The sequence below is a fragment of the Lithobates pipiens genome, unplaced genomic scaffold (genome assembly GCF_037356315.1).
Source record: "Lithobates pipiens isolate NorthernLeopardFrog02 unplaced genomic scaffold, aLitPip1_a1.2 Scaffold_8, whole genome shotgun sequence".
Lineage (NCBI taxonomy): Eukaryota > Metazoa > Chordata > Amphibia > Anura > Ranidae > Lithobates > Lithobates pipiens.
In genome coordinates this window covers 183,046,496-183,067,735 of record NW_027507903.1, presented here as the reverse complement: position 1 = coordinate 183,067,735, position 21,240 = coordinate 183,046,496, and the positions used below count along the sequence as shown (strand labels likewise).

The following is a 21,240-nucleotide window of genomic DNA, read 5'->3' as shown; positions in this document are numbered from 1 at the left end:
CAATTTAAAAAAGTACAGCTGGGCGGGGCTTCACTTGCACAGCCACTTTATTAATTCACACAGATCTGAAAATGAATAAACTACAAGTCCCGCCTACCAATGCAGCAGATGGCTTGTAGTTTTAAGTTAACTGTGAGGGCACTGATGAGTGCTCTCGTAATTCACTGACACTTTCTGCAATTTGTCAACTGTCTGCCCGTACCTCAGCAGGGACCCGACATTGCCGTTGGATTGCTTCCAAACCTACTGATAACAGGTGCCCCCCCTCACCCCCGGTGTCCCTGCAATGTATCCTGGGTACGGGACCAGCATGGCGGGTGCCATCACATAGAGGGGAGGGAGTTGTGCAGACATATGTCCGCTTTCCTCCCCTTCCTTTTGCTAAACCTGGGAGTGATGGGTAAAATATCACTTCTGAGTTCCCATTTCACTTTCAAATGCACTCCATTAGATTCACTGGAGCATAGGTGAGGCATCTGGGGTCTTTTAGACCCCAGATGTCTCATTAAAAGAGAACATTTTTGCCCCTATGTGAGTAAACAAAATGTGTAAATTGTTAAAAATAAAGTTACACTAAAGCACATTAAATCCCCCCCCAAATTTTCACACAGTTGCAATACAAATGTTACATACCACACACACACCAGAGTAAGAGCAATAATTCTATCACCAGACCTCCTTCGTAACACTAAACTGAGGACCTGTAGGAAGCTTTTAAAGTATTGCCTATGGAAAATATACGGTACAGAAGTTTGTCGCCATTTCACCAGTGCACACAAATTTAAGGTTTGACATGTTTGGACCTTTTTGGACAGTCAACACTCCAAGATGATCTAATTTTTGCCACAATATTTTGGAAATCTAGAAAAATTTTGGTTTTAGGGGAGTGAAAAACATGTAAATACAGGTCATACACAGGGAGGAGAATGAAGTCATAATGAATAGGTCACATACAGGCGGTCCCCTAGTTAAAAACATCCGACTTACAAACGACTCCTACTTACAAACGGAGGGAGACAACAGGAAGTGAGGTGAAATCTACCCCTAGGAAGGGAGATTCACTCCTGTAAGAGTTATTATGGGAAAACGGTACCTCCCACTGATGCTTTATCACCAAGGCTTGTTTCCACAACAACCCAAAATTTTCAAAATCCAACTGTCATTGGGACAGAAAGTGAGGTAAAACCTTCTGATCAGGGGCACAGACAGCAAAACAAACCTTACAGGGGTGTTAACCTTTCCCTATGCTATCGAAAAATCGTAAAAAAAAATTTTGGGCTGGAACTTCACTTAAAAAATGTACCTGTGCCGAATTACAAACATATTCAACTTAGGAACAAACCTACAGACCCTATCTTGTTTGTAACCCGGGGACCACCTGTACAGTGTAAAAATTGAGGTAAGGAGGTAAATGTGCAGGATAAGCAAGGTGAATGTTTATTATACAAGGTCACATAGAGAGGCAGGGTGAAGATCAGAGGTAGAGAAGAGGATGAAAGGGTTAAACAAACAAAAAAAAAAAACACTATCCTCGTTTGCCGCTATAGTGATCTGTAAGAAAATGTTTGACCAGTGCAGTTACACAAAATAAGGGGTTGTGCCACATCCAGTATCAAAGAAGAAAGGGGTCCCCTATATAATGGACTTTTAAGGCACAAATTTTAACAGAAGGATTTAAATAGCGTATATATGTATTTATGAAACATTTATTCAAGTGAAATAGGAAAATGATAAGACATAAATGTATAAAAACCATGAAGTGTTTGGACATCTGTTAATACTAATACAGTATGTAATTTCACAGTATAATTATGCGGTTTCTCACACCCGCCAGGTTTCGGAGTATATAATGTCCTCCTTCACGGGTTAGAACAAGGAGAAACCCTATTACTGAGAAATAGAACAATAAATCAAAAGAGAATCAAAACATATAATAATGTATAATGTTACAAAATGCAAATACATCAAACTTACAGATGTTTAAACCGTGTATATTGAACACTTAAAATTTTTTAAAAGCATGTACATGGGTACAGATAGCTCCCAGAACTTCTCTCCAGGGGTCCCCGGTGACACAGAACATGCAATGATGACTTGGAAGTCTGCAGTAGTTGATTCTCTTTCGGCTTTTTTCGGGCCATTTTCGGTCGATATGTTTCAGTGGCCGAAATTTCGGTGCAACCCTAGTTTAAACCAAATGGCTTCATTCAAGCCTGGGGCTTGAGTTGCCTTCAGCCTATGAATCCAGTGTGCCTCTAATTGGAGGAGAGACTTATTCCAATCCCCTCCTTTCAAGTTAGGGTGAATGCGATCCAAGATAAGAAACTTAATTTCCGGGAATTTACCGTTATGTACAATTGTTGTGTGGCAACCAAGTGGGAGATCTGGATCACATACCTGCATACTCGAGACATGTCTGTATGCCCTTTTTCACAACTCCAACTTGGTTTTCCTGATGTAGAAACATGAGCATTCACATCACAGTAAGTAAATCACTCCTATAGTTTTGCAGTTAGCAAAATGCTTCGGTGGGAAGACCTGACCGTTTGGTAATATTGGATTTTTTTCAACCAACATATATTTACAGTAGTGACAGGATCCACACATATATGTTCCTTTATATTTACAGTGATCTCTTTTGTTGTCACTAAATTCACTGCTGACAATTTGATCTTTCACAGAGACCACACTTTTAAAAGTAAATAGTGGTCTCTCTGTGACAAATTGGCCTAGAGCAGGGTCAAGAGCCAACATGTGCTGATACTTTTCTACAATATTCTTTATTTGCTTTTTCTGATTGTTGTATCTGGATATGATCCTAAGGGGATTTAGCCTCGTCTTTAGGTTTTTTGATTATATTATATATATGAGCTCTAATTATTGACCACTCCTGCTCAATATCTTTATTAAGATGTATGTATATCCATTTTTAGCTGCATTTTTGCTTTATTATCTATTCTTCACTCAGCAACTTCTACTCTGGTTACTGTTACATTTGCACATTTTTGTCATGCTTTATATATGAACTTAATCCTGTTATTTCCTATTTGCTGGGAACTTTGCTTTTTATGTTATATACACATATTTTGTCTGTCCCTTTATTTAATAATATATATATATATATATATATATATATATATATATATATATATATATATATATATGCTGTTGGAATACTTGTATATATTTCAGCCTTTATATGGATATCCTTATATTTTGATCCATTATATCCTTCTCTGCTAAGATATTGGTTTGTTTTGTTTTCCAATGTCATGCTCCATTTACTCATATAACCATATTCTCCTGTATCTTTTACGGGTCCTCTGTGACAATGAGTGACATGCTTGTCTGCTCTCTATCTTCTGGAGATATCCCATACTACATTCTCTCTACCCTCTATGCGGACTGCTGGGGATGATGTGGGCGTTTCCATTGGGCCGAACGCTCTCTGTGGGAGTGGCGGCATCATGTGAGACCCGGCATCAACTCTGACGCTGGGGCTCCATCTTGCTTCACCCAGTGGACATGCTCTGTCCACTGGGGAAGCTCTGCGTGCCAGTGGGCGGGGTGGGCGCGACCAGGCTCCAACATGCGGTATCCCGCCAGTGCGCCGAGACCGAGTTGCGCATGCACCGCCCAGGGGGCCGGACTGGGAGCCCATATCTCCTCCCATCCCCTCCGAATCAGCTGTGTTAAAAACAGCTGATGAGAGAGGGACTCTAATAAGTGTAATAATGGTGCTCAATCTCTGCACCAGCCTCAATTGAAAGCTGGATGATGAGATGAGTTGCCACACTGTGGGCTCTCCATTTAACTACTGCAGACTTCCAAGTCATCATTGCATGTTCTGTGTCACCGGGGACCCCTGGAGGGAAGTTCTGGGAGCTATCTGTACCCATGTACATGCTTTTAAAGTTTTTGAAGTGTTCCATATACACGGTTTAAACATCTGTAAGTTTGATGTATTTGCATTATGTAACATTCTACATTATTATAGGTTTTGATTCTCTTTTGATTTATTATTCTATTTCTCAATAACAGGGTTTCTTCTTGTTCTCACCCTTGAAGGAGGAGGACATTATAGACTCGTGGCAGATGTAAGAAACCGCATAATTATAATGTGAAATTACATACTGTATTAGTATTAACAGATGTCCAAACACTTCATGTTTTTATACATTTAGGTCTTATAATTTTTCTATTTCACTTGAATAAATGTTTCATAAATACATATATACGCTATTTAAATCCTTCTGTTAAAATGTGTGCCTTAAAGCGGAGGTCCACCCTAAAGTGGACCTTCCGCTCATTGGAACCCTCCCCCCTCCGGCGCCACAATTGGCACCTTTCAGGGGGGAGGGGGGTGCAGGTTCCTGTAAAGTACAGGTATCGGCACCCACTTCCGGCGTAGATTCTGCAGAAAGTATGCCCCTTTCCGCAGAATCTACGCCCCTTTCCGAAGGTCCCCCGCTGCCTGCTGGGAAACACACGGATCCCAGAGACAGCGGGGACCATCCTTATTGCGCAGCGCCTCTCGCGCATGCGCAGTAGGGAACCGGGAAATGAAGCCGAAAGGCTCCACTTCCTGATTCCCATACCCAAGATAGCGGCGGCAGCACCCGAGAGACGATCGAGAGATCGGCTTCGGGTGCCGACATCGTGGGCGTGCTGGGCGGGTAAGTGTCATTATTTTAAAAGTCAGCAGCTGCAGTATTTGTAGTATTTGTAGCTGCTGGCTTTAAAAAAAAAAATAAGGCGGACTCCCGCTTTAAAAGTCCATCATATAGGGGACACCTTTCTTTGTTCTATAGTGATCTGGGTTTTTCTCTGAACTAATGAATGAATGATTTGTCATTTTTCCTCTCCTTCATCGGCTATATGCCTAAATGCATTAAATATTGGATATCCTGGAGGAGGAAAAAGTGAGTAAGCATAAAGGAGTTATACATGCTTAGATTTTTTTCTTATTGAACAGCTCTGTCCCATGTCCCACCTTTCTTGAAATTCAGATAACAGGGTACACATGAGCAATTATGGTCCCTTTAACACCAGCGGACCAATTAGGTCTGCCTTTCAGAGAAAGGCAAAAAAAAAAAACCAGCAAAGCATGATCCGATCTGTTACAGCAGGGGAAAACATTTCTTCCTCATCCCCTGAGAGGCAACTGGATATTCACTGGATCAACTTTACCTATAAAATGTCAGTACCCAGGTATTTTATATACATTTAGGAAAGAATCCAGGCCTTTTTTAAAACAATCTACTGAGCTGGCCAGAAAAACCTGTGGAGGGAGTCTATTCCACATTTTCACAGCTCTTACTCTAGACATACTGTAGAGTGCCCTCTTGTCCTCAATGATGAAGTTACAGTGAATAACTCAACACCAAGTTCACTATATGGACCACTTATGTATTTGTAAATGTTGATCATATCCCCCCCTTAATCTCCTCTTCTCAAGAGATAATAAATTCAGTTCCTCTAATATTTCCTCATAGCTGAGCTCCACCATGCCTCTTATCAATTTGATTGCCCTTCACTGCACTTTCTTCAGTTCCCCAATACACGCCTTCATCCGATCCGGACAGCCAAACACAGATGGGTGGGGATCCGTTTCCCATCTGTCTAGAGGTTTTGATGACAGTTGGATGGAAACAGGCGGTTGGTTTCTATCTGACCACCCTAAAGGGAAGAATGGGCTGGGTCCGTTCCGCTTGCAGGAAAACAGACGCAGACCTGTCATTCGCCTGCTCAGCCCCCTGAGCAGGTGGATCCACTTGACGAAGTCAGCCCCATCTGAAAGGGGCCTACATCAAAGAGAAGTTTAAGATTGATCTCTCCCAGAGGACTCCAATCAATAAATTCAAACAAAAACAATAAAAGTATTGACCTAATGGATTTAAGTACCTTTCTCACTTTTGCGAAGTCTGTTAGTTGTGACAGTTCTGCTAGAGGCACTTGCTGGCCTTCCACGTTAGAGATTATTTCTTGAGAATTCAAGGCTTTAGTCCCATCGTCAGTCAAAACAACAAGAACTCCAGAATCACTGTCTGACAGGCCAAACTTTCTAAAAGCTTCCGAAATCTAAACGGAAAAGACATTAATAAGCATTCTTTTTTTAGACATATCATGTTTATACAGGTTCATTTCCTCATGTAGAGAAAGGAAAAAGTATGTCCAGCAGTGCTTTTATTGTACAGTATTTTAATGGAAGGTATTGCATATTTTTTGTGTGAAAATGCATGTATTCTTGCAATGTAATTAGCACAATGTAGATATTTTAAGAGCTAAACTCCAAGCTAACAGATAACATACAGTATATGCATACAGATTTGTGTTTAACTGAGGTTTTTCCTGACTTACCTGTCAGATGTAGTTTCTGCAGTCCTAGTTGTAAAATAAAAAAGGTGGATTTTGACTGGCTAAAATATTTCCATTACCTACTTTTCATACATCAGACCCACTGTTATTTTATATTGTTAAAATAGAATTAAACTTTGTTGCCTTCACCCAGGGTTTCTGTCATAATGTACTAAACCGTGTACACCGTGTAGGGGCGGAGCGATTTGTTGTTACTTTTTCTTTTTTAACTTTAGGGCTTGTTCATACTTGCATGGTAAAACACGGTGGTTTACCATGCAGGAAGTGTCCATTCTGGCCGGCTGTGCCTTGCGCTTCTAAAGTACAGAGCACTGTTTACAATTTTTTTTAACTTCATTGAAATGTCACAGTGTGTAATTTCCGCAAACCGGTTGTAAACCTCACTCAGAAATCTGAACCAAGCCAATATATCTGTTGTGTTTACTTATCTATCCCCAAAGCTCTAAGTGTAATTTCTCTCTGGTGCTTCATTCCTGTTATCAGGATGATTCACTTCTGAGTTTTCCCGATATACGAGATACATTTATGATGGGGAGGGAGCTCAGCACACAGCTTGTTTATTCAGACCACAGCTCTGAATCCTTCCTTCGCTCCTGTGCTGTGTGGGGAGAGGGGTGTGTCATTTTCCTCCAATCAGCTCTCACACAATGTAACTGCAGTTCTCCACCCCCTCCTCTCTGGTCTTCACAGATGAAGGATTTTATCACAATTCTGCACTTTTGAATGGATGTAGGGAAGAGTAGACAGCAGATAAACAAGTAAAACTCTTGTAGCAGGATGTGTTTCAACTTTCAGCTTCACCTGAAGCTATTCACTTTGCTGAGTTTATAAGAGGGTTTACAAAACACTTTAACCACCTTCAGACCGGACCATTTTGCTGGTAAATGACCAGAGGTCTTTTTACAATTTGGCACTGCGCTGCTTTAACTGGTAATTGCGTGGTCATGCAATGTTGTACCCAAACAAAATTTGCGTCCTTTTCTTCCCACAAATAGAGCTTTCTTTTGATGGTATTTGATTGCCTCTGCGATTTTTATTTTTTGCGATATAAACGTAAAAAGACCGCAAATTTTGAAAAAAAATGATATTTTCTACTTTTTGTTATTAGAAAAATCCAATAAACTCAATTTTAGTCATACATTTAGGCCAAAATGTATTCAGCCACATGTCTTTGGTAAAAAAAAAGTCAATAATTGTATATTTATTGGTTTGCGCAAAAGTTGTCACATCTACAAACTAAGGTACGTTTTCTGGAATTTACGCAGCTTTTAGTTTACTACTGCCCATCTCATTTCTTGAGGTGCTAAAATGGCAGGGCAGTACAAAACCCCCCCAAATGACCCCATTTTGGAAAGTAGACACCCTAAGGAAATTGATAAGTGGCATGTTGAGCCCATTGAATATTTTATTTTTTTGCCTCAAGCGATTGAATAATGACAAAAAAAAAATTTTTTTTTTTTTATTACACAAAGTTGTCACTAAATGATATATTGCTCACACATGCTATGGGCATATGTGAAATGACACCCCAAAATAAATTCTGCTGCTTCTCCTGAGTACGGGGATACCACATATGTGGGACTTTTTGGGAGCCTAGCCGCGTACGGGGCCCCGAAAGCCAAGAACCGCCTTCAGGTTTTCTAAGGGCGTAAATATTTGACTTCACTCCTCACTACCTATTACAGTTTTGAAGGCCATAAAATGCCAAGATGGCACAAAACCCCCACAAATGACCCCATTTTAGAAAGTAGACACCCCAAGCTATTTGCTGAGAGGCATGTTGAGTCCATGGAATATTTTATATTTTGCCACAAGTTGCGGGAAAATTACAAACTTTTTTTTTTTTTTTTTTTCACAAAGTTGTCACTAAATGATATATTGCTCACGCATGCCATGGGCATATGTGAAATGACACCCCAAAATAAATTCTGCTGCTTCTCCTGAGTACGGGGATACCACATATGTGGGACTTTTTGGGAGCCTAGCCGCGTACGGGGCCCCGAAAACCAAGCACCGCCTTCAGGCTTTCTAAGGGCGTTACAGTTTTGAAGGCCATAAAATGCCAAGATGGCACAAACCCCCCCCAAATGACCCCATTTTGGAAAGTAGACACCCCTAAATTTAGGGGTACACTAGTGAGACTAGGTAATAAATGGCGGGTGCCCTGAAACTATAAAAAAAATAACTAACCAACCAGCGTCACCTGTAACAGTTATATGGTGATCACTGGTGAAAGGGTTAACTAGGGGGCAATCAGGGGGCTTTATGCGGTAGTATATGGGGGTCCCTGGTGCTATAAAAAGCTGCGGCGAACCTAAATACCTACCTGCCTAACAAGCGTCACCTGTGACACTAATACAGTGATCAGAAAAACGATCGCTTATTAGGCTGGGTTCACACTGGAGCGATGCGGGAACGCCACGAATCCGCTGCGGGTTCCCGCATCACATGCCTCCCGGCGGCAGTTCACACTGCCCTATGCGAACTGCTGGGAGTGTCAGTGAAATGTTAATGACACCCCCAGATCAGTTCGCATATCGCAGTGCGATCTGCAAACTCGGATCGCATGGTGTGAACACCCATGCGATCCGATTCTGCTGCGGACCAAAAAAAGGGTCCCGTGCGAGTTTGCGGCGGGTGCGACACGAATTCAGCCATACTATCTGTATGGCTGAACTCGAATCGCACAGAGATCGGATGTGATTTGCACTGCAGTGCAGTGCGAATCACATCCGTTCTCATAAACCGCTGCAATGTGAACCCAGCCTTAGTGACACTGGCGACGGGGGGTGATCACGGGGTTAAACCTTTATTGGGGGGGTTAGGGGGGTACCTTAGAACTAAAGGGGGCTAACCCTAACTGCCCTAACAGTTATTACAGTCACAAATGACACCCGCCGGGTGATCAGGGGGTTAAACCTTTATTAGGTAATAAATGGCGGGTGCCCTGAAACTATAAAAAAATAACTAACCAACCAGCGTCACCTGTAACAGTTATATGGTGATCACTGGTGAAAGGGTTAACTAGGGGGCAATCAGGGGGCTTTATGCGGTAGTATATGGGGGTCCCTGGCGCTATAAAAAGCTGCGGCGAACCTAAATACCTACCTGCCTAACAAGCGTCACCTGTGACACTAATACAGCGATCAGAAAAACTATCGCTTATTAGGCTGGGTTCACACTGGAGCGATGCGGGAACGCCATGAATCCGCGGCGGGTTCCCGCATCGCATGCCTCCCGGCGGCAGTTCACACTGCCCTATGCGAACTGCTGGGAGTGTCAGTGAAATGTTAATGACACCCCCAGATCAGTTCGCATATCGCAGTGCGATCTGCAAACTCGGATCGCATGGTGTAAACACCCATGCGATCCGATTCTGCTGCGGGCCAAAAAAAGGGTCCCGTGCGAATTTGCGGCGGGTGCGACACGAATTCAGCCATACTATCTGTATGGCTGAACTCGAATCGCACAGAGATCGGATGTGATTTGCACTGCAGTGCGGTGCGAATCACATTCGTTCTCATAAACCGCTGCAATGTGAACCCAGCCTTAGTGACACTGGCGACGGGGGGTGATCACGGGGTTAAACCTTTATTGGGGGGGTTAGGGGGGCACATTAGAACTAAAGGGGGCTAACCCTAACTGCCCTAACAGTTACTACAGTCACAAATGACACCAATGCAAAAAAAAAAAAAAAAAGCAATTGGTGTCACTGTGACTGGGGGGGCAGGGGTAATTGGGGGGTGATCGGGGGTAAAGGGGGGGTGTGAGTGTGCCTGGCATGTTCTACTGTATGTGGGGTGTGTTGGTGCAACTCACCGAACCTCTCTCCTTGGTGCCGGAGCGAAAACTACCGACACGGAGGAGAGAATACATCACTTCCTCTCCTGTGTTTACATTACAGGAGAGGAAGTGATGTCACCGGACATTTTCATTCGCCGGGAGCGATCGAGAGGGGGTGGCCATGAATGAATGGCCGTCCCCTCGTCCGGGATCGCTCCCCTTTGCACGTGAGCGGAGGGGGCTTTAAAGAAGAAAAAAAAATATTATTTTTTGTACACTTTTTTTTTTTCTTATTTAACTTTATTGCCATCACAAGGAGTGAACAATACTACTTGTGATAGCTTTGGCAGTGACAAATTCTCTTTATGGAGAGATCAGTGGTCTATTAGACCTCTAATCCCTCCTCTGCCCTCCAATGCAGCTGACTGAACAGAGAGCCATTTGATCAGCTGCTTTCCCTGCTAGGGAAACAGCACTGAAACTGGAAGTGACAAAATCCTCGCCACTTCTGGCTTCATGCGTCACAGACGAGATGGGGCAACAAATGTTCCTCCCTCTCCTCAGTGGGCTACCAACTTCATTACTCCGGTGGAATGGGAGAAACCAGGAATGGAGGTGGGAGGGGGGTTTGCGTGCATTTTTTACGGGCTGAAGTACAACTGACATTTATACATCAGCCATTTTCTATCCCCAGACTGACAGCTATTCTCCCATATCGCCTTCATCATCTGGTAAACCAATATCTCATATCTTCCCCTACTAATTGTCGTCTCACCACCAGTACGGAGAGGGGATGTGGTGGGGTGGCCACAGTACTGGACTGATGGCCACCCTCCCACACTCTCCACCCAGAGGCCAACCTCCAAGCCCCCTACCTGGACTGACAGAAAGTCAATTTTCCACACTACCTTCCCAGACTGACCAACCTCCTCCAGCAGACACTGTCCCCCTCCCTGGACTGCTGGTCACCCTCCCATACCCTCTCTCCAGACTGGTGGTCATCCTTCCACACTCCCTCCCCAGACTGACATCCACCCTCCCACACTCCCTCCCCAGACTGACAGTTGCCCTCCCACAGCTCCACCAGGACTGGAGACCACACCACCTTCCTGGACCAACGGTCACCCTCCCAAACACCCTTCCCACCTCCCCGCACTGATGGCCACACCCTGCTCTGGATTGACAGCCACCCTCTCAGATCCCCTCCCCAGACTGACAGCTACCTTCCCACTCATATTGCAGCCACCCCTCCACAATCCCCCCCCCCCCCCGAGATGAATGCAAACCTCCCAAAGCTCCTTTCCAGACCAGCAGCAACCCTCCCACACCCTGTGCTCACATTCCATCCCTGGAGATAAAGCCACAAGCACACATCCCTTTCTGTTGAGTCAGCCCCCAGCCTCTAATTCCCTTCCCAACTTATTGATGAGCCTTCAGCCAATAGATGTCTAGTCCCTGTTCCCACCTGCACCCCTTTCACCACTGTACAGTGCTTTGTATGGTATTGGGATCTCACACAGGATGGACCAACATGGACCACACCGGTACAAAATGCCCCTCACACCTGGACTGCCCACCACATTCCTGGAATACCAATCCATATAAACCACATGGCAATCATCAGTTAACATATTTTATTTTAATAAATGTACTCAAACTATCACAAGCACACTGAATAGCTAACCCATGCAGATTAGTTAACGTCTTATTTTTACACACAGGTGAGCATTATTTTCACTTAAGCATTTTTACTCTCTTCTTCTGTTTACCCCCAATATTCCTCCCCACTCGGCCCACTATCATTGACTCAGCACTTTAGAATTCTGTTTTACTAAGCTCTGTCTTTTGCAACAGGTGCATCTAAGCTACTATCTCCTGTGTAATGCCTGGTCAGCCTCAAGAACACAGCACTCAGCCTGTGAAGTCTCTGCAGACCTCCATGTGCAATCAGTGCAAAAAAGGAGAAAGGCTGGTGCCATGGAAGTCGGCTAAAACTGTTTTATTAATGCTGGTTAACAACAGTCAAAAAAGCCAATGCGTTTCGGTCATCAGGCCGTAATCATGGCTGATTAGCCATGTGGCTCTTCTCCCTTTTTTGCATAAAGCTCTGTCTTTTGTCTTGCTGCCATTTAGGGTAAAGTAACAATGTCTCTACAAAGAGCATCCCCAACATACCTGTACATGACTTACCTGCCCTTCTTAACAGCTCCCTGCTATATAAGCAGATTAAACTTAAGCTTTTGGCAAAAATCTTAGTTCTACTAAGGCAAGCACTGAGTCATTGTTAGGTAGCCGAGCGAGCTGGGAGTATGAGCAGTGGCCAAGTAGAGTTGTTGTTGGGTTCCTGTATGTGTAATGCAGCAGAACATACTTCCAAATAGTACTGTATATTAGAGCATATATTATAGTTGACTTCAAATCAAATGTACTTTGCAAAGGCGAGAGGCCTTTTTCATTGGGAATAAATGTAAAGTCTTCACAATGTTAGATGCCAGATATAATTTTGCATCTGATCTGGATAACTAGACCCTTAGCTTCTTCCACAGTAGGTACACAAGCATGACTTGCTAGTAAGATGTATATTGTTCACTGACATATGACATTTTAAGGCAAAGCCTTTTTTAATCCATAGAAAAAAAAATTGATCTGGCAACCCGGCATGTTCCAAGTTCCAAGAAGAAAAAAAAAAGTAAAATGAGCCCTTTATAGTACAAAAACAGCAAATAATCACTACTGTAAATATTACTTTCACAGTTCTACAATAAAAAAAAATCCCCTTACAGTAGTGACGCCATTATGTTACTAAATGTCTTAGACCTGGTTCACATCTATGTGTTTTTTTGGTGATTTTTGCAGAAACACACTACAGTTCATTTACATGGTTTGCTAGAGGAACACGTTCACATCTATGCTTTTTTCAGCCGCTGTGTATTTGGAAAGGGTCAGGGACTTTTTTTTTTTTTTTTAAACACAAAATGGTGCTTTTTTGGTTTAATATACTTCAATGGAGAAGCTGCAGAAAAGCATGTAATGCATTTTTGCAGCAATCTGTGTTTTTTAATCTGCCCAACAACAAATTGGCCAAAAAAATGCAAAAATGCAAATCGTCACAAAAATCACAAGTGCAAAAATCTAAACGCACAGCAAAAAGATCAGAGCAAACTGCATATGCTGGCAACACGGATCAATTTTCAGGTGAGAATATTCAGACGAAAAATCTTTGTACATTCACGGAATCAAAGAATGTTGTTAATAAATTGCCTTTTTTTTAAAAAAACTTTACTTATTAACTAAATTACACACCACACTTTTTTTAAAGTTGTTTGTAAACCCTCCCCCACAACTTTGTCCCATGTAAACCAGCATAAAAAAAACCTAATGAACACTGCTTGTAGATATCTCCTTACTTGCTTAGTATTGTTGTAATTCTTGTTGTTCTGTAGAATGAAGTCACTGAGCATGCCCAGATCTCCCCTGATTTAAGGCACACTCTCCATGTCTTATCTATCTGTTATCAGGACTTCCTACAGCACACAGCATTGAACTCTGCTAATTACTCAGAGCTTCCTCCTTCACCCCATGTGACCTCACATAGTCTAAATATTGTCCATTACTGCAGTCTTATCAGCTGAAGCTGATAAGTCTGACAAAGGGAAACATTAGACATCCACAAGTAAATACTATGAAATAAACAAGTAAACTATGAACAAGAAAGCAGGATTGCCATGGAAACTTTGGATTGAGAAGGAGGCTTGTTTAACAGTACAGGAAGTACTCAATGTAAGGGCGGAAATACACTCCACTGTGGACTCAGAAAACAATACTTAAGATGGTGCTGCCTAACCCCTGGAAACAAGATTTTTAAAGTTTCTTTAAACAGTGAGTAATATGCAATTTGGGCTGGATTACAGTGGCTATAGTCTGATAATGACTTATTATAATGGACTAAATGAAAAGAAGCATCAGAGTGGGAGAGTTTACTTCCTGAATAATGAAATAGTAATCACCCAACTAATTGATTTTGAAAATAATCGTTAGTTGAAGCCCTAGTTCACAGTGATACAGGTAGCACAATCACTGTTTACATGTGCATGCCAGACCTACGTTCGTGTTTGCACGTGAGCGGAGGGGGCTTTAAAGAAGAAAAAAAAATATTATTTTTTGTACACTTTTTTTTTTTCTTATTTAACTTTATTGCCATCACAAGGAGTGAACAATACTACTTGTGATAGCTTTGGCAGTGACAAATTCTCTTTATGGAGAGATCAGTGGTCTATTAGACCTCTAATCCCTCCTCTGCCCTCCAATGCAGCTGACTGAACAGAGAGCCATTTGATCAGCTGCTTTCCCTGCTAGGGAAACAGCACTGAAACTGGAAGTGACAAAATCCTCGCCACTTCTGGCTTCATGCGTCACAGACGAGATGGGGCAACAAATGTTCCTCCCTCTCCTCAGTGGGCTACCAACTTCATTACTCCGGTGGAATGGGAGAAACCAGGAATGGAGGTGGGAGGGGGGTTTGCGTGCATTTTTTACGGGCTGAAGTACAACTGACATTTATACATCAGCCATTTTCTATCCCCAGACTGACAGCTATTCTCCCATATCGCCTTCATCATCTGGTAAACCAATATCTCATATCTTCCCCTACTAATTGTCGTCTCACCACCAGTACGGAGAGGGGATGTGGTGGGGTGGCCACAGTACTGGACTGATGGCCACCCTCCCACACTCTCCACCCAGAGGCCAACCTCCAAGCCCCCTACCTGGACTGACAGAAAGTCAATTTTCCACACTACCTTCCCAGACTGACCAACCTCCTCCAGCAGACACTGTCCCCCTCCCTGGACTGCTGGTCACCCTCCCATACCCTCTCTCCAGACTGGTGGTCATCCTTCCACACTCCCTCCCCAGACTGACATCCACCCTCCCACACTCCCTCCCCAGACTGACAGTTGCCCTCCCACAGCTCCACCAGGACTGGAGACCACACCACCTTCCTGGACCAACGGTCACCCTCCCAAACACCCTTCCCACCTCCCCGCACTGATGGCCACACCCTGCTCTGGATTGACAGCCACCCTCTCAGATCCCCTCCCCAGACTGACAGCTACCTTCCCACTCATATTGCAGCCACCCCTCCACAATCCCCCCCCCCCCCGAGATGAATGCAAACCTCCCAAAGCTCCTTTCCAGACCAGCAGCAACCCTCCCACACCCTGTGCTCACATTCCATCCCTGGAGATAAAGCCACAAGCACACATCCCTTTCTGTTGAGTCAGCCCCCAGCCTCTAATTCCCTTCCCAACTTATTGATGAGCCTTCAGCCAATAGATGTCTAGTCCCTGTTCCCACCTGCACCCCTTTCACCACTGTACAGTGCTTTGTATGGTATTGGGATCTCACACAGGATGGACCAACATGGACCACACCGGTACAAAATGCCCCTCACACCTGGACTGCCCACCACATTCCTGGAATACCAATCCATATAAACCACATGGCAATCATCAGTTAACATATTTTATTTTAATAAATGTACTCAAACTATCACAAGCACACTGAATAGCTAACCCATGCAGATTAGTTAACGTCTTATTTTTACACACAGGTGAGCATTATTTTCACTTAAGCATTTTTACTCTCTTCTTCTGTTTACCCCCAATATTCCTCCCCACTCGGCCCACTATCATTGACTCAGCACTTTAGAATTCTGTTTTACTAAGCTCTGTCTTTTGCAACAGGTGCATCTAAGCTACTATCTCCTGTGTAATGCCTGGTCAGCCTCAAGAACACAGCACTCAGCCTGTGAAGTCTCTGCAGACCTCCATGTGCAATCAGTGCAAAAAAGGAGAAAGGCTGGTGCCATGGAAGTCGGCTAAAACTGTTTTATTAATGCTGGTTAACAACAGTCAAAAAAGCCAATGCGTTTCGGTCATCAGGCCGTAATCATGGCTGATTAGCCATGTGGCTCTTCTCCCTTTTTTGCATAAAGCTCTGTCTTTTGTCTTGCTGCCATTTAGGGTAAAGTAACAATGTCTCTACAAAGAGCATCCCCAACATACCTGTACATGACTTACCTGCCCTTCTTAACAGCTCCCTGCTATATAAGCAGATTAAACTTAAGCTTTTGGCAAAAATCTTAGTTCTACTAAGGCAAGCACTGAGTCATTGTTAGGTAGCCGAGCGAGCTGGGAGTATGAGCAGTGGCCAAGTAGAGTTGTTGTTGGGTTCCTGTATGTGTAATGCAGCAGAACATACTTCCAAATAGTACTGTATATTAGAGCATATATTATAGTTGACTTCAAATCAAATGTACTTTGCAAAGGCGAGAGGCCTTTTTCATTGGGAATAAATGTAAAGTCTTCACAATGTTAGATGCCAGATATAATTTTGCATCTGATCTGGATAACTAGACCCTTAGCTTCTTCCACAGTAGGTACACAAGCATGACTTGCTAGTAAGATGTATATTGTTCACTGACATATGACATTTTAAGGCAAAGCCTTTTTTAATCCATAGAAAAAAAAATTGATCTGGCAACCCGGCATGTTCCAAGCTCCAAACCCTTTATTAGGGTACATTAAAAGCGGCACCAAACAGCCAACATGTTTCAGCCATGACAGCCTTCTTTTTTGATGCCTTGATGGCTGAAAATTTTTAGCCACCTTGTGCCACCTAAATGCAGACCAAAAAAATTTAGAATTTGGAACGCACCGGCCTGCCGGCTAACTTCCTTCATGGATTGGTGCCTTGGGAGCGCACACTCCTGCCATGAGCACTGGCCCTCAGCAAACTATGTGCCAACAGTCCAGTTGAGCATGGGCAAAGTTTCTTCAGAAAGCCTGTCCAATCCCCATATGGAGAGCTTCTCCCTGACTGAGAACACCAAGCAAGCCTCTATGCCATGTGGACCCTCTGATGTTTGACTTACTCCTATAGCACTTCCCGCAGTGAGGACATGAATACGGCTTCATGCAAGAGTGAGTTTTCTGATGGGTCACCCGATCGGCCTTCCTCAAAAAACGTTTCCCACATTCCAAACAAGAGTAGGGTTTCCCGTCCGAATGAATTTTGGTGGAAGCGTTTGCCACACTCTGAACATGAATAGGGTTTCTCCTCCATGTGCAGTTTATAGTGGATGATAAGATATGCGTTTGAGGGAAAACCTTTTCCATGTATACGGCTTTGTCCCTGTGTTAGTTCGTATATGTTCCGCTGGACGCGTCTTGGGGGTAAAGCACTTCCCACATTCGGAACATGAACATGTGTCCCCCGTGTTTACGTTAATCTCTGCTCTCTGGCTAAAACATCCTCCACATTCGGGAAATTGATTTTTTGACCTATGTGATGAGCGACTCATCTGAGAAGCACCCCTCTGCACAGAAGGATCAGGATGATAGTATTGGGTGGATATTTGTGGGAACAAAGCGTTCTTCTGCAGAATCAGATGTGAGGTGCTCCTCATCACTTTTGTCATATGGAGAGGGCAGGAGCTGTACTATTTTGGTTTTCCTTTTGTGTTGTATAGCTGTGCTGATCTCTGGAGGGATTTCCTCCTTCTTACATGGACCATCACCCATTACATACGGGTCTCCTGCTTCCATTTTCACTTCACCTTTAAATCGCATTTCCATCTGTATAGTACTGGAGGATCCTGTGATGTTCCTGTGTGGATTCCCGGGAATATAAATGACAGGGACATCTCTCTGGGGGATTTCTGGTACTGGATTCATCGGAAAGAACTTTCTCCTCTTTACACTGCACATCAGTCCTCAAATACTTTTCTTCTATCTCAACATTAGTCTTCAACATTAGTCTGAAATTCAGCCTGATCCTCATATGGGACTTTGAGGATGTTCCTGTGTGGAATCCCAAGAATAAAGAGGACTGGGAGAACCCCCTGGGGTATTTCTGTCACTGGATCCATCTGGCGATGTGAGGGGCGGCCAGTTCTCCATCATGACGTCCTTGTAGAGATCCTTATGTCCTTCTAAATACTCCCACTCCTCCATGGATAACGAGACATTGACATTCTGACACCTTACAGGAACCTCTCCCATCTGCAGCTCAATGATTTTGTTGGTGACCTGGATCTTTTTGTCGTTGCTTGTTTCAGGTGTCAGAGAGGGAGGTGGAGGTTTTATGAAGGGTGTATTCCTTAAGTTGGGTGCGACCAAGCCATTAGACAGGTTTAAAATAGGGATCGATGGATATGATACCAATATTTCGGCCTCCTGGTAGCCAATATTTTTTGCCGATATTTTGTACATTTACTTTTTTTTTTTTACACTGTCATTTTAAATTTTTTTGTTTTTTATCACTGTTATTGCTGTCACAAGGAAAAAGGTAAACATCCCTTGTGACAGTAATAGGCAGCACAAGTACTCCTTATGGAGAGATTGGGGGTCTATAAGACCCCAAACCCCTCCTCTGCACTCGAGAGTATTCAAAACATCAAGATCAGCATTTCTGAATACTTTATTTTTTTAACCACTGCAGCCCCAGGAGATTGGCTGCTCAAATGACCAGGCCATTTTTTGTAATACGGCACTGCGTAATTTTAACAATTGTGCAGTCGTTTTGTACCCAAAATAGAGCTTTCTTTTGGTGGTATTTGATCATCTCTGCGTTTTGAATTTTTTGCGCTATAAACAAAAAAATAGCGACAATTAAAAAAAACTAAAAAAAATATTATATATATTTTGATACTTTTTGCTATAATAAATACCCCCAAATCTTTTTTAAAAAAGCAAATTTTTTCCACAGTTTAGGCCAATATGTATTCTAAATATTTTTCGTAATAGAAATTGCAATAAGCATATATTGATTGTTTTTGTTTTTAAAAATTGGGGATATTTATTATAGTAAAAAGTACAAAATATTGTGTTTTTTTTTCAAAATTGTTGCTCTTTTGTTGTTTACAGCGCAAAAAATGAAAACTGCAGAGACAATCAAATACCACCAAAAGAAAGCTCTATTTGTGGAAAAAAAAGGACGTCAATTTTGTTTGGGTACAGTGTTGCACGACCGCGCAACTGTCAGTTAAAGCAACGCAGTGTTGTATCACAAAAAAATGGCCTGGTTATTAAGCAGCCAAATCTTCCGCGGCTGAAGTGGTTAACAGACTAAAGTAAAACACCTCGCACGAGCCCTAAATGTTCTTATGTAAAAGCAGTTACACAAAAGGCAGCGCACAAATATAAAATATTGTACAAGAGAACAGTACCGTGACATTGTCTATTTAACAAATTAATACATTCAGCTGAATAACAACTAGGAATAGAAACAAAACACATTTCTGTTCTCAATATAATACGTTTACCCTGTCTTGTTCCAAGCAGAGAAGCAAGAAGAGGGGATGGCTTCAAATAAAGGTCATTTAAAAATTATGTATACTCCTTCTCTACATTCCATCACAGCCCCAAGGCAATTAGAAATAACAGCACTTACTCCATTTAGTTCTCCAATTAGAAAGCATTACTTGGAGCCAGAGTTATTTTTGTACGCAGTTTGTTAAACAAAAATAAACAATTTTTTTCCGCAGAACAAAAAGTAGGGCGACAGTTTTAGAATTCAGCTACACAGCTGGATAACTTTTAAAAGGTTATTAAAATTCATCTACAGTGCTCAGCATAAATTAGTACACCCCCTTTTAAAAGGTAAGATTTTAATCAATATTTCAATGAACACAAGAACAATTTCCAAAATTTTGATAAAACTGAGTTTTATAGAACATTTGTTTAGCTCATTACATGAAAGTAAGGTTCATAATATAACTTACAAAATCTTCAGTTTTACTCAAATTAGTTGAAGCAAAATGAATACACCCCACAGCAAAAACTACGCCATCTAGTATTTTGTATGACCTCTATGATGTGCAAGGACAGCACCAAATCTTCTAGGCATGGAATGAACAAGTTGGCGACATATTGCAACATTATGGTAGAGGCCATAATGCTGAACATTTATTAACTGCTTAAGGACCGCCTCACGCCGATAAACGTCGGCAGAATGGCACGGCTGGGCACAATCACGTACCGGTACGTGATTCTTTAAGTGCCCAGCCGTGGGTCGGGAGCGCTCCCGACCTGGTCCTGAGCTCTGTGACCATGGCACCAGTGGACCCAGTCGCCGCTGGTGTCCCGCAATTGGGTCACAGAGCTGAAGAACGAGGAGAGGTCTGTGTAAACAAACCTCTCCCCGTGCTTCCCTGTGTGGCTGTCACTGATTGTCTGTTCCCGTTTATAGGGAAAGACGATCAGTGACGTCACATGCCAGACCACGCCCCCCAAAATAAAATAAAAAACACATAACATCATACATAACCCCTACACTGCCCCCTAGTGGTTAACTTCTTCACTGCCAGTGTCATTTAAACAGGAATCAGTGCATTTAAATAGCACTGATTGCTGTATAAATGACAAGGGTCCCAAAAATGTGTCAAAAATGTCCGATGTGTCCGCTGATCGCCACCATTACTAGTAAAAAAAAAAAAAAAAAAAAAATGAAAAATGCTATAAAACTATCCAATATTTTGTAAACGCTATAACTTTTGCGCCAACCAATCGCTAATTGCAATTTTTTTTTACCAAAAATATGTAGAAGAATACGTATCGGCCTAAACGGAGGAAAAAAAAATGTTTTTTATATTTTTTTTGGGGGATATTTATTAGAGCAAAAAGTAAAAGATATTGCATTTTTGTCGCTCTATTTTTGTTTATAGCGCAAAAAATAAAAACCGCAGAGGTGATCAAATACCAAACAAAAGAAAGCTCTATTTGTGGGGAAAAAAGGACGCCAATTTTGTTTTGGAGCCACGTTGCACGACCGCGCAATTGTCATTTAAAGCGATGCAGTGCCGAATCGCAAAAAGGGGCCTGGTCCTTTGGCTGCAAATTGGTCCGGGGCTTAAGTGGTTAAATGCTCAAAAGGGATTTAAAGAAAACCTGTATTATATATATTTATATGATATAATTTACATGTGTGTGTGTGTTTGTATATATATATATTTTCTTTTTAATGCAGCATGAGGGTGCTTTAATGATGAGGAACTGATGATACCACTAATCTTGTGAT

The 21,240-nt window shown here is 42.5% G+C and overlaps 1 protein-coding gene and 1 pseudogene across 1 annotated transcript in view; both read right to left on the bottom strand.

Annotated features, from left to right (window-relative positions):
- The window catches only part of TPRKB (TP53RK binding protein), a 50,627-nt gene that overhangs the window by 816 nt on the left and 28,571 nt on the right, over positions 1-21,240 (bottom strand). The window contains exon 4 of the mRNA XM_077471396.1: positions 5,905-6,081. Coding sequence (XP_077327522.1) covers positions 5,905-6,081 — 177 coding nt within the window. The remainder of the gene's footprint in view (positions 1-5,904; positions 6,082-21,240) is intronic.
- On the bottom strand, positions 17,518-18,434 carry LOC143964306 (uncharacterized; annotated as a pseudogene).